General features: G+C 32.8%; 1 protein-coding gene across 1 annotated transcript in view; it reads left to right on the forward strand.

Annotated features, from left to right (window-relative positions):
• The window catches only part of LOC143246493 (inactive ubiquitin carboxyl-terminal hydrolase MINDY-4B-like), a 91,408-nt gene that overhangs the window by 66,618 nt on the left and 9,680 nt on the right, over positions 1-15,110 (forward strand). The window contains exons 8-12 of the mRNA XM_076493343.1: positions 6,915-7,086; positions 9,160-9,225; positions 10,259-10,329; positions 11,830-11,977; positions 12,653-12,733. Coding sequence (XP_076349458.1) covers positions 6,915-7,086; positions 9,160-9,225; positions 10,259-10,329; positions 11,830-11,977; positions 12,653-12,733 — 538 coding nt within the window. The remainder of the gene's footprint in view (positions 1-6,914; positions 7,087-9,159; positions 9,226-10,258; positions 10,330-11,829; positions 11,978-12,652; positions 12,734-15,110) is intronic.

Below are 15,110 nucleotides of genomic sequence, written 5' to 3' on the forward strand. Positions count from 1 at the left end.
GCTGTTTGCTGTTCTAGTAAATGTTTAGTGATGCTCATAGAATTCATCTCGTTATACAAATTACTTACGCAGTTGTCTAATATAACGTACATAGTTCAGTGTAATAGCGTTGGATGTATTTGCATTTCTTCTTATTAAAAATAATTCTAGTTGTTACAAAATATACAAACATTTTGGCCAAGACTGTATAAATATGTTATCTAAATGCGAGAAAATATGAATGTCAGTAAAAGCTAACAAGTCAAGAGCATTATATAACACTGCGAAAAAACTTGTATATGAAAACTAGTTTGTATACTAGTATTCAAACAGTGTTGGGATTAATATGATTCTTTAATGATACTTCAACATGGGTACGAATCTGCTGTGGAACAACAGTTGAACGTATCTGAACGTGTTGTGTAGAGTGCCTGGCGAAGGTGTTTGAGCCCTCAACATTTTCAACCAAACTGCAGATTCGCTGTCTGAAACCATTTAAGAGAAGATAGTTGTGCGGTGATAAAATAAAAACAGAATATGGAGTAAACATCACAATTACAGGTATACGTAAGATATTCAGAATCAAACTGGGAAATAAATAATAAACAAGATGCGGAAAATATAAAACAGAATATATAGAAGGTTTACGTTTCACAACTGTACGTAAATAAACTAATTATTGCCAATGAAAAATCCAAATTGAAACATGCTAGTTTCTGTCTTTATCTTTTATGCACTGAAACTGGAGGAAACTAGCATATACATCGGTAACAACTTTATACAGTAAGTAATAAATGTTCATGGAGAACTAAATTTAAAATACTCTGGTAATGACAAGCGTCTCAAGCACTCATGGTTAAACGTAGACTCTAGATTTGATTCAACAAGCCACAGACATATTAAAATGCCACACAGTGCATCTTTGCTCTTTTTACACTGCGACTAACACACATTTTCTAACTCTACTTTCTTCCGTTTAAATTAGTATTCTTGTCGTTAGTTATTAAACACAAAGCTACACAGAGAGATATGTATGTCTTACCCACCAATAATATCGAAACCCGGTTTCTAGAAGTATAAATCTGCAGACATACCGGTGTGTCACTAGGAGGCTAGTATTCCTTTACTCTTTACTACTGGTATTTAAATGTTCACTTATCTTCTTCCCTTCCCTTCATTTCTGATCTTCCTCTTTTTTTTTTTTTTGCCCAACCAGGTGGTTAAAGCGCTCGACTCGTAATCTGAGGGTCGAAGGTTCGATCCCCGTCATACCAAACATGCTCGCCCTTTCAGTCGTGGGGGCGTCATAATGTGACGGTCAGTCCCATTGGTAAAATAGTAACTCAAGAATTGGTGGTGAGTGGTGATGACTAGCTGACTCCCCTCTCGTCTTATACTGCTAAATTAGGGACGGCTAGCACAGATAGCCCTCGTGTAGCTTTGTGCGAAATTCCCAAACAAACAAACAAAAGCTAGATATGTAAATAAACGTTATTGTTAAAAAATAGACTTTTAACATCGTCTTAGTTTTTTTTTTCTGTATTAGGTAACTCTATCTGTCATTGTATAAATATCATAAAATGTAACAGGAAAACGTTGATGAAGACGAAAATAGTATAAAAATGATGGAATTTACCTTTCATCTAGTGTGAATTCTATCATTAATACACACACATTCCCTGGTTTTAGCGCCCTTTAAGGCCAAAAAGAGTATATTAAAGTGTATGGATAAAACCAGGAAATTCATAATAGTTGTATGACCAACTAATCTAATGAGACAGAAAAACTGTGTTAGGATCTGTTAAGAAACCTTAAAATTCTTATAATGACAATACTGAGGTTCGAAAACTTTCATTATTTACTTTAACTGATTTTATTAAAATGTTGTATAACATACTAAGTACTACGACTGCTTTGGCAGGACAAGTATTATTTTGATATTTTATTGTTAAGCACAAAGCAACACAAGGGGCTATTCAAGCTGTTCTCATAAAGGAAATCAAACGTGTTATGGTAGCGCCACAAGCCTTCAGACTTACCATTGATCTTGTATGTGTATTGTGTATTTTCTTATAGCAAAGCCACATCGGGCTATCTGCTGAGCCCATCGAGGGGAATCGAACCCCTGATTTTAGCGTTGTAAATCCGAAGACATACCGCTGTACTAGCGGGGGGCACCATTGGTCCATCAGAGGGCTTGAGGTATTAACAGAAAAATGTATATTAATAACAAACATGTGTTTACCCTTAGACCAAGTTATACAAATAAACCGTACAAAAAATCCCAAATACAAATAAAAAAAGGTTAAACATTACTAAGGTACATAAATTAGCAAGGACTTTTATTTTTCTGAAACGTGCTAAAAATGGTTTCCCCGTTTATAGATTAGAATGTTTTAAAAAATTAAACAGCAACAGAAGACTGAGAAAGACGTATTTTGTTAGCTTGACACATACTGTAAGAGCGAGGCAGAATTTGAACTAAAAATTTCAATAGTATAAACATTCTGAACAAGGGTAGTTTTAACATTAATATTTTCGAATCTTCTATTTTTATTTTGATGTTAGGTCTGTATGTATTGTTTTAAATTCATCTTTTTAAACTTTAACTTGGTTAACTTTACATGTATATTATTATGTATTATTTTTCATAACATAGAGGAAAATTAAGAAACATATGTGTTTTAAAACATAAAGACAAAGTTATATCTTTAAATTTGTGTTAAAACGTTTTGTTATACTTAAATGCAACTCTGCACGTTGGTTAATCTAGTCTATGGCAATCGAATAGACAGAACCCTGAACTGGAGCTTGATAAGTTTTCATACTTACCTCTGAGTTGCTAGGGGTAGTCAAGGTGTGAGAAATACAACTATTAATTAAGTGTTATTGAAGGACTACGACAACAAAGCAAATAGTTCGTATTAGTTTAAATAGAAACTAAATAACTACATTATTAATATTAATCAGTTTGCCATAAACTCTTTTATTAAGTGTAAATTATAGTTAATTAAATTACGCTTCAATCAATAAACATAAATAAAATGGAGAGGAACTAACCGAAACTTGTCAAATAGAAATAGGGAAATATGATGGTTAATTAATGTTTTTTTTTCAAAATCAGCACAAACGGATTGTTTGTTTTTTCTTTGCACAAACTACACAATGGATTATTTGTGCTCTGTCTGCCGCCCCCTATCTAAATCTGAATTTTAGCTTTGTAAGCTGTGAGATTTACTGCAGAGCCACCAGGTGGCTGTATCAATGATCTACACTCATTTGAGATATATTGTCAAATATTGTAGGATATAAAACTTTTAAAAATTTGATAGGTCTATATTTGACTATCTTCTAATTCGTTTTTTTTTTTTTTAATATTTCTTCAAGATGTATTTTCTTGATGTACTTATAATAATGTCTGGCGACAAGAAAACAAAGCATTTTGAAATACCAATTAATGTTCAAAAGACCTAATGTTCAGAATATCTTGTACCAGTCTATAAAGATAGTTGATATATGGAATACATGGAGGATATAGCGCACATTACTGAACATAAGATAAAAGAATATGACTTCAAATAAATAGCCATACAGGCTTTTGATTTTCTTCACATTTCTCTGAGCATTCGTATATATATTTCTTTAAGTACTTCAGCTTACGTTACAAAGTACAATAAAGTGTTGACAATGTAATCTCTTTCACTGAATGTTATAGGCATTTTAAAAAAAAATCAATTACTGTATGTGTTCTCAGGATATTTCTGTGTAACATATTTCGCAGTCAGTATTTGTTGACGTTAAACAGATTGATTGATTTAAGTATTAGTGACTGTAATGAAGTTCTGTTATTTCTCTCGATGATGCACACATACATTATATAAATAATCAAGACTTTTCTGTTTGTTTGTTTTTTTAATTTCGCCCAAAGCTAAACGAGGGCTATCTGCGCTAACCATCCCTAATTTAGTAGTGTAAGACTAGATGGAAGGCAGCTAGTCATCACCACCCACCACCAACGTTGGGGCTACTCTTTTATTAATGAATAGTGGGATTAACCGTCACATTATAACACCCCCACGACTGAAATGGCGAGCATGTTTTGTGAGATGAGGCTCAAACCTACGATCTTTTCACTGTATAAATAGTTATTAAATATCAAAACAAATATTTTTCTCTTCTTATCTATAGCTAATTCTCATGTTGATAAATGACAGCAAATAAAGTATTCGGTTTGACATAACTTGTCGAGTATTCAGAAATACATATAAATTGGACAGAGTATAGTTTCGCTGTTTTTAATCTGGCTGGTAAAAAGAGATATATTTGATAAAACATACAAATGAAAATTTGTACAGCTGTAATCTTGAAACTGGGAAATGGAATAACATAGGTCTGCAAATTTAAACTTCATAAAAGTTGTTTTGATTTTAATAATAGATTCTACATAATTCAGCTAAGCAGATGTAGAAAATAATACTCACTTTTTCCTATTACGTGGAATTTTTACAAAATCAAAAAGAAAAACACTTACTTAGATCAAGTTATTATTTAGTTTAACACAATGAACATTTTTTATTATTGCGTCTGTTGATAAAAATAAAAACAACATGAAGAAAAGGGAAGAGCAATGATGTTAAGCAAATATTTATCTTCATTTAAATGTTGTGGTCTTTCTTTTATGTATTACGTCTGGAACATCTTCTTTCAATGACTAGCAGTAATCAACCCATCATGATGAGGTTCCACCTTCCCTGATACCTTCTCTCTATTTCCTTAATGTCTTGATGAAGTATTTCCCCTTGCTTTTTGTTGATGGTACCTAGATATTCAGGAAAATAGTCAATATGAGAGTGCAAGAAATCAACGTTCAATCTCATATTAGAACCGAATTCTTTGGGTTTATCGAGTACGTTGTTGACAACGGTTTCGTAATTTGGATCCTTGTTGTTTCCTAATAACATCCTGCAAAGCAATACACACTTCCTTGTTGTTTCCTAATAACATCCTGCAAAGCAATACACACTTCCTTTCCATGGCTCGGCATGGCTAGTCAGTTTAAGGCGTTCGACTCGTAATCTGAAGGTGGTGGGTTCAAATCCCTATCGCACCAAACATGCTCACCTTTTCAGCCGTGGAGGCATTATAAGGTGACGGTCAATCTCACTATTCGTTAGTAAAAGAGTAGCCTAAGAGTTGGCGATGTGTGGTGATGACTAGCTGCCTTCTCTCTAGTCTTACACTGCTAAATTACGGACGGTTAGTGCAGATAACCTTTGTGTAGCTGTGCGCGAAATTCAAAAAATAAAAAAATTTCTTTTTCAACTTTCCTCATTGTTTTCCGAAACTGTTCATTCAAACCCAATTTCCTTATCTGAGGTCCAAAAACATTCCTTGTTGAAGATTTTGCTTTTGAAAGAGCTGTGAGTTACATTAGCAAAAATAACAGTCATTTTCATGGTTTCTAGGCTTACACAAGACCACTGGCATTCTTGCCTTTAGTCAATTGCCACAGTTCTTCGACACAAACGGTGCATACTTTGTATGCAGCCCAAGATTTATCTTGGTCTTCAAGTTTCATTCTAAAATACACGTAGTACGCTTTTTTGACGAATTCTTTAATGCTTCGCTTTTGTTTCTTTACAACAAATTTACCTCAAATACAACAGAATATGTTTTGGTCATATACACCTCATCTTGTTGCTACAGCGAAGAATAAATTATATTGAAAGGAAAGAAAATATTATCAAAGTGCACCCATGAAAAAATACTATTCAGAAATGATTCGTCATGCGGGCTTTTAACCGTTTATATTCTAGCAATACATAAACGTGGGACAAGTGTTTCTCATGTGTTCTAGAACGATGGGTATGATTCACACGTCGCGATTGGTCTGAAGAAATTTATAGCCAGTGGTTGTCAACGTTTTAAACATAATACAATGTCATCTTATTTCAATAAAAATGATTCATTTATGTGAAAGTACATATGACGTTTTGTGAAAAATCTTTACGTGGTGGAGAAATATTGATATAATTTTCGGATTTGGCGTAAAATAAATATTTTAAAACATGTAAAAAAAGACAATAAAACCATTGCAGGCCTGTGTAATTTTTTCATGTTTAGAAGATTGTTAGATGTTCCCTTCTTCTCCAGGCAAGTGGAATATTATTATACTAGATATCTGAATAGATCATGCACACTTTAACTATTTATAAATGATTAAAATATGAAAATCACATATCCTGTTATATAATTTGAAATGGTATGTTATAGAGATCTATACAAGCATAAGAATAATTATTAGAGTTATGTAGTTATACGTTTCCAAGATGTTATTTTTTTAACAATGAATTCCAATACAATCTACGATTTTAGCAACTTTCCACTTTTAAAGAAGCCCTGTTATGAACGTTGTTTTTTGTTGGTTTTAATACAAACTACACAATGGGTTATCTACTCTGCTCAGAGTGAGGAATCGAACCTCAGATTTTAGAACTGAGAATTAGCAAACTTGCCACTGATCCATAGGGGAACACGTAGATATTAAAGTGTTTCGACAGTTACTTTTAAAAGTAATTTGTTTTACCATATTGAATACTATAGTTCGATGCTAGCTTTGAACATCGGTGAAATGTCACTAAAATATAAATAATGTGCCCCATTGGGTCAGCTATGTTTTTACGGACCTAAAACGCTAAAACCCGTGGCGTGATTCTTCTATGTGGACATAGCCAGTTGTCTATAAATTAATGAATAATGTGTAAGATTTCTAAAAACGTTGTCTTTAAGAGCTTCGAGGTATTTTCTAGTGGTAAAGACGGTATTGGAAAATGCAGTGCTATAAAATATTATTTATCTACATTCTTTATGTATTGTTATTGCAAAAATCGATTTGTCCTTATAGTATAAAAGGATAAATACATATATAATTACAGAGACCCATTACGCCCATACAGAGAGAGACAGCAGCAAACCTTGGGGCTGGCTTTGTCCGACATTATCTGGCAAGCTGGAACTGAGAATTCATGTTGTACAGTGTGTCTACCAGGAGTTCAAGCTCATGTGGAGAGAGATCTCAACTACACTCCAGACGGATTTACGGAAAAGGTACGCAAATAAGCTGTGTAAAAGGTCACGTGCTCTGAACACCCTTACCTTATTTCAAGCTTGCTTGTTTGTGTGAGAGGAAAGCCATATTGGGTTATCTGGGGTGTCTATCGCAGGAAATCGAAACACCTATTTTAGCGTTGTAAGTGCGCTGGCTTACCGCTGTCCATCTGGGTACCATATTTATACTATAATTTTTAACATACACATCATAGTTAATTAATTTTTCTCAAGCATGTTTATAATTGTTTCACCGCAAAATTCATAATTTATTTCGACTTTTACTTTATTCTGTGTTCCTTATCAAACAGTCATCCTCTTTATTCATTTTTTTTTTCAAAGTCATCGACAATGATTATTAAGCAGCTCTGTGCTGTAAATATTAAACAAGAGTTGGAGGTGGATGATATCGACTTGTCACCTTCCTTTTTAATGTTATATGTTCCAAATTAGAGACGGCTAAAATACTTAACCTTGGAGTAGCTGGTTTGCATTCATTTGGTTATTAGGTCCCCCGCATGGCCAGGGGGTTAAGGCGATCGACTCGTAATCTGAGGGCCGCAAGTTCGAATTCCCGTCACACCAAACATACTTGCCCCTTCAGCCGTGGGGGCGTTATAACGTTACAGTCAATCCCACTATTCATTGGTAAAAAGAGTAGCCCAAGAGCGACGACCAGCTGCTTTCCCTTTAGTCTTACACTGCTAAATTAGGGACGGTTTTTGTTTGTTTGTTTGTTTTGGAATTTCGCACAAAACTACTCGAGGGCTATCTGTGCTAGCCGTCCCTAATTTAGCAGTGTAAGACTAGAGGGAAGGCAGCTAGTCATCACCACCCACCGCCAACTCTTGGGTTACTCTTTTACCAACGAATAGGGGGATTGACCGTAACATTATAACGCCCCCACGGCTGAAAGGGCGAGCATATTTGGCGCGACGTGGGCGCGAACCCGCGACCCTCGGATTACGAGTCGCAAGCCTTACGCGCTTGGCCATGCCGGGCCAAATTACGGACGGCTAGCGCAGGTAGCCCTTGTGTAGCTTTGCGCGAAATTCAAAAACAAAGGAACAAACAAATATTTATTAATAAAATTATCGACAACGGTAGACAACCTTGGTTTCTTTACCTTAAATACAAAATATAATTATTTTAATAACTCGCACATACCAAAAAATAAATATTTGAAAAACTAATCCTTCTAATTCACCAACTCATATCAACAGGTTAAAACTTTCATGTTAAAGATATACCATCTGTTTAGCCAGCTATATAGGTCATAATATTGGTATTGCTTCTCACGCCTGTCCCTTCCCTCAAAGTTCTGACAAGAGAACAGACGTTAGAAGTCTTAATATGTAAGATATTTGCTACGTCTATTGTTCAGGACTTCACCGAATGTGGGAAACAACCCTCCTAAGCTCTAAATTTCTGGCTAAAACGAATGGAAAGGCTTTCACAATGTCTATTCAAAGCAGTGTATTTAAGTTCTAGCCCGGAAACTAGTCCAGGGAGCAACAACAAAAACTTATTAGTCCTATTGTGATATTTTCTCTCACTACAACGTGTTGAAAAATATAAACAACTTTTGCGGACGGTACGATTATATTGAGAATAGTGAGAAAGAAATTCGTAAGACTATATTCCTCACTGGTGGAATTGTGAATCTGAGCGTCCATGGTTCGAGTTCTGTTGTCCTAAAAACGAGTTCCGGTGGGTGATACTGAATAGTAAAATCCTCTCTACTCTATCAGCTCTAAATTAGGTAGTTCTTGTGCAGTTCTTTCTGAAAGTACTGTGAACTGACTGTTTTCTTTGTTATACAATTGGCTACTTCTGTACTGCCCATTGTAGACACTAAAATCCTTTGTTTAGCGTTATAAAGGGTACGAGCTACAGGAGACAAACTAATTTTTGTTCTCGATCACAGTAAATTATGTAAACTTTACTTATAAAAAAGGAGACTATTTATAATCTCTCTTAAAAACTGATTTTATTTCATTTATATCAACTTTATAACGATATTCAAGTAAATAATCACATTACTAACGATATGTATGCCTCTTCTTTCAATAGATAAATCTGTATGAATTTCATAGAAAGGAAGATGTGGTTTCTTTCCTTACAAAATATTTAAATATGGTAAGTTTCAATTATGTATAAATTTTATTAATAATTGAATAATAGAATTATACAAACAAGTATTTTTTTGAAACCGCAGTAGCTCAGGTTAGCAATGAAACTCAAAAATATATTTTCCTGATAAGTTGGAGAATTGCATTACAAATTACAATACTTGAAAGAAAAAGAGTATACGAACTGTTATTTTGGTGCCGGTTATAAAATACAAGCTTGGATTTAGTATACAAATAAACAAGGCTAAGATACGAAAACTCGAGGTTACACAGAAAAAATAAATTTAAGTATTTTTAATCATTTCAAACAAATTAAGAATTTTTTTTCCAGATCACGAACTATTAGAGGTAGAAAAGTATTCCTATTTTAGTAACTGGAATGGTTTTGTTGCAATGTCGATTACTTTTTACAATTTATATAATTTAGTTGCGTTTTAATTATGTTTTTGTGGGTCTGATGACATTAAATAGTGCCAAACATACGACTGGAGTAACAAATTAAAATGGTCATCAGGAACTATAAGGTAGTAAAACACATTAACATTTTACTAGCTATGAAAGCCATATTTTAATGTATAATCCTTAGGTTATACGAAGTCACTGCTGGTTAGGTAAAAGCATTGTGCTGTTGAAAAGCTGAACTTTTATGCTTAATTATTTCGAGCTTTTATAACTTCATTTCTATTTTTTAATGAGATAAAACCCGCTAGGACAGCTAACGTTAAGATGCAATCGTATTAAAGTTTAAGGTAGAATGCAATCCACTAAATTAGATGATTTACAGGAAGATGTAATTCAACTTAATATCAACATAAAATACATATAATTCAGTATTAAATTTTTTCTCGTGTTATATAAAATTTTGTTCAATAATTTTATAAATGTCCTTATACGAAGAGTTACAACACAGGTGAAAATAATCCTTCTATTTCCATCATGAATACTTGAAACATCTAAATAAAAAACAAATTTTATTGGTTTTGCTCGTCACATTTTCAGGTTTACAATTTTATATTTTGTGTTTCTATTTCTTTCTTCAGTTCCAGCAAGGAACAGGAAGTGGGGTAATGTTGCTCTTATACAGTGTAATCCTATCTCGCGGTATTACCAGGTAATGTTAATTATAAGTAACAGACTGCTTGATTTTGTTAAAATATTTCGCAACATTTTAACGCATGACGTTTTATGGTCGCGCCATCTATTGTACACTGAAATATATACTTTCAAATTACTGAAAATATTTGCATCATCTCAGTAACAGTTAAATCTACTAAAATAATAATTGCTCCCAGTAGATTAATAACTCAACTGGTAAAATAAAGTAAATTTTAATATGTTTTATTGAGAAAAAGTAAGGACGTTACATAAACAAATAGACAAAATCTTGAATATAAGCTGAACTGATTTTTGAGCAAAGTATTTTTTGCTGATGTCTTTTTATGTTTCCAAATATCAAACAATATGAAATAAAAGAAATGAATATAATTACTAACTAATATTACATTTTACTACTGGTTTGCTGAACGCAATTAAAAAAGCAAAACTTTCTCTGAACTAAATGTTAGCGAGCAATAAAATTACACTAACATTATTTGCTTGTTTAAGCGGTAAGCCGTAAAATCAGATATCTGCGCTGTGTCCATTTCGGAGATCATACCCTAAATTTTAGCCTTATAATCTCTTAAGCTTACCGTTAATCTACCTGGAAAATATTAAATTTTATCGGAAACGTACTATTAATGGAGGAGTCGAGATTAAGTTAATTATTAGTAGAAAAGCAACATACTGAACATTTACATTAAATATTATCAGGAAAATAAAGTTTGTATTGATTATAAAAGATAAAGTAAACTTTATACGAAATACTTAAGAATGTATAGTTTACAATAAGTGCAAGCAGGAGATACAGGCTCCACAGTGACACAGTGGCACGTTTTCGGACTGACAATGCTAAAAAACCGCGTTTCGGTATCCGTAGTAGGCATAGAATAGATATCGTTTTGTGTAACTTTGTGCTTAACTGCAAGCAAAAAGGTATTTATACCTATATAAGCGTAAATTTTGGTTGTTTTTAAACATAAAGATACGGATTAGGCTATCTGTGCTGTGCCCATCACAAGTATCGAAATTCAGTTTTCAGCAATGTGAGTCCGCTGACTTTCCGCTGAGCCAATGAAGATAGCATAAATGTCAAAGTAATATTTTACATTTAACATTAAAAAATAGTAAAGCTTGTATATACTACTGGCAGGAACATAAAGTATACATAAGAGGAACATAAAATTTACATTTAAATATCAGTGGTAAATTTTCATAACTCATTTTATTCACTATTAGAAAAAAAACACAGTTGGAAATAAATATATAAATGTCGTAGAATAAGGGAAGTACGGTAAAAATTTATAAAATACATTATACGTTTTTATATATAAAGCATGATATCCCTGTACGTTCACCGTAGAAGTTTAACTCAAGATATCTTGAAAAACTTGTTATTATTAAAGCTTTAAAAATGAGATAAATCATAAGGGACTTTTAAAGCTGCTTTTATATCACGTATATAGTGTTATACGCTTTGTAGAAAAAAAAATTAACGTAAAGACCGACACAGGGTACAAGAAGACTTGAATGGAGAGTACACCGAACTACTGACCCCTGTATATGAGGCTACTCAAGCTATCGTCACGTTGGTGCTCACAGGAAAGGCGACACCTTACCTCCATAATGGTGTGATACGTTCCTTAGACGAAGAAAATACGGTATAGATACTTATAAAAAGTTCAGAATTTTTAATTGATAACATAAATTGTGTTCAAGCAACGAAAATTGGCTTACTAAGTATAAAGGTAGTTTAGAAACCCAAGCAGGTGTTAACGTGTGAAAGATATTTTATTTGTTTAATTGTATTCTCAAGACAGCTGGTATGGGTATTGGAACTTTAAATAATAATAAAGTACAGAACAACGTTTCGACCTTCTTAGGTTATCTTCAGGTTAAAGTGCTAATACCCATACAAGCCGTCTTGAGAAAACAATTTTACTTCAATGTGGGTTTTTCGTCATAACGAATTATTTGTCTAATTATTTTTGTACAATATTTTTAAAAATTATGATTGTTATATATATATATATAACGCATACTCTAAGAAGATATGTAATACACATAACAACTGTAAAAGAAAAGATTGTGATACTGAAACAGTTTAACGTTATGAAATTTAGAAACTCTCTTTAGCATTGAATGACACTTTTATTTACTATGTATTATGGTCAAAATTAAGTTCAACATTTATAACTAACAAAATAAAATTTGATTTTTATTCACAATGTTACTTAAACTCATATTTCCCAATATTTTATTCTACATATTTGCCTATGAACATTCGAACGAAAGAATTAAATTATCGTACCCTTGATTGTACTTTTAAATATTAGGTTAAAGAACACGTGGGTTTAATGTCCAGAAGTGACGTTGGTTTTCTTGTATGGAACCGAAATGATGAAAGCTCAAAACAGGTGAGAAGATGTGTTTTCAAATGTTAAGCTACGTTCAGTTCTTTACAATGTTTAAGTGTGAACATTATCAGTATAATATTTGTGAAGGTAAAGGATGTTGGAAATGCTTGTTAAAACTAAAGTAATGTGGAGTTTGTTTCGAACGAGAAAACTAAAATAGGAGGGCGACTAAAGATTAGATTTTTCTGAGCGTGCAGGTTTAGCACTCGTATGCTAAAGAGTACAGTAAGCCGAAAAAGCAGTTTCTCATATCTTACCATTATGTATGCATGTCAATATCTATGTATGTAACCAAAACTCCTGCATTATCTACTGAATGGCATCACAAAGAGAAAAATGTATGAAGAGTTTTACACGTTGGTAATTCAAGATTCAGACAATTAGATACATAACTGTGGTATGTGTAACAACTATTTCTTATAATGGAACAAACGTTTAAACAAAATGTACTCCACTATCAACAAGAACACGACTTTCACTAGAACTGTATTGAGGGTTTGATTATATCTGTATTCACGTATGTTTTAAATGTGGCACTGAGAAACGGCAGCTATTAAAAAATATTAATTTTTGAATAAACGATATTAATATATAATTTAATATATAAAAACATCAGAGTTTATATGAGTAAAATTTTGAGTTACGTGTGACTAAAAAGACAAACTGCACACTTTTTCCAGAAATAAATTTTTCTTTACAAAATGTACACTTTTTCTAAATTTGTTTTAATCACGTTTAAATATTAGGATTAGACAAACAGTCTCTCGTAGTATGACATTTCTGCTAGTATTTACACGGCTCTTAGCTGTCGTACCAGACTCGAATGACTGCTGTCTCACGGGTATATCTAAGTTAAAAAATTAACTCATTGAAACTAACGATAACTACTATTTTTGGAGTTATAAACAAGAGGTAATAGCATAGTGCCTGAGAAGTTCAAAGAATGGAGTGGGTAAGGTAGAGCTGAGAAAAATGATCTCCATGTTGAAGGGGATTTCGAACAACATGAGTTGAAAAATATTATTGTAGTACTTAATACTACAGGTAAAAGGCCTGATATTTAATTCTATAATAATAGTGTACTGTTTAATTAAATATGAACTTACTTTGAAAGATGGACATCAAGCGTTTTTATAATTAATACTGGTTTGATACTTATGGATTTGAGATAAATTCTGTTCTGGTTTTCAATTGACAGTTGTTACATATAATTCCCAATGACTTACTATGTTCTGATACTAAAAGCGAGATGTTATAGTTTCTTAATTTTCAGTGGTCATGGTGAATTTCCTGATATTAAAACTATCGGAAAATGATTTTTTTTCATCAGCTATTCTGCTGTTCAAAGGGTTGAAATACCATTTATAAAGTAGTGAAAATAATGAGAGCAATCCTCTTGGTCAAAGTTTTAGCTACCATCTTAATAAGTGTTGATGATGACAAAACTAGCGACAGTGAAGTAAATATATTTTAAGAAATGAACAAAAGAGTTGAATATTGTGTGTTTTTGAGTTTCGCGCAAAATGTTTCTCAGGAGTATCTGTGCTAGCCGTCCCTAATTTAGCAGTGTAAGACTAGAGGAAAGGCAGCTAGTCATCACCACCCACCGTCAACTCTTGGGCTACTCTTTTACCACTGTATAGTGGGATTGACAGAGCGAACATATTTGGTGTGACGAGGATTCAAACCGGCGACTCTTAAATTACGAGTCGCGTGACTTAACCACCTGGCCATGAAGAATTAAAAAGATAATTTCTAAATGATTAGATGTAAAGAAATTCACTATTACGTAGAATAAATTTATTATGAATTGAAATAAAAGATGACATGGAACTTTTAGGTTTCTTACACAGTAGATACATCTCACTCCCGCCATAAAACATCGAACAAATTGATTCCATGTGTAAAAATATAAAGAATATCTGTTAAAACTAAGCTCAATCTACCAAAATGTAAATCTCAAGAAACTAGCAGATATAAATATATTACAGTTTCAATAGACTTTGATGTCCGCTCTGAATTCTTATAAGATATAAATTATTCTGGATTTCAAGTTATACGAGCCACCATAAAAACATAGATTTATATTGGTGCTTAAAATGTTTCGACTAAACATTTATCAACTCTGTTAAAAAAGATATGAAGTACATGGAAGGGCTTTAAACAAATAGTGTAATATTATAAAAAAAGAATAAATCTAATACTAATCCATCTACCGTCATTGGTACTTCTATTGCATTTAAAGAGAAAATTAGAAACTTTAAGGCACAAACGATAGAAAATTTGGTTTCAGTAATATTTATACAGTCTTCCTATTGTTAAAATTAAGAAGTCACTATGTTAACTTCATTTATCACTTACAGCTATCGGCTCTGCA

Source organism: Tachypleus tridentatus, chromosome 1 (genome assembly GCF_004210375.1).
Source record: "Tachypleus tridentatus isolate NWPU-2018 chromosome 1, ASM421037v1, whole genome shotgun sequence".
Taxonomy (NCBI): Eukaryota; Metazoa; Arthropoda; class Merostomata; order Xiphosura; family Limulidae; genus Tachypleus; species Tachypleus tridentatus.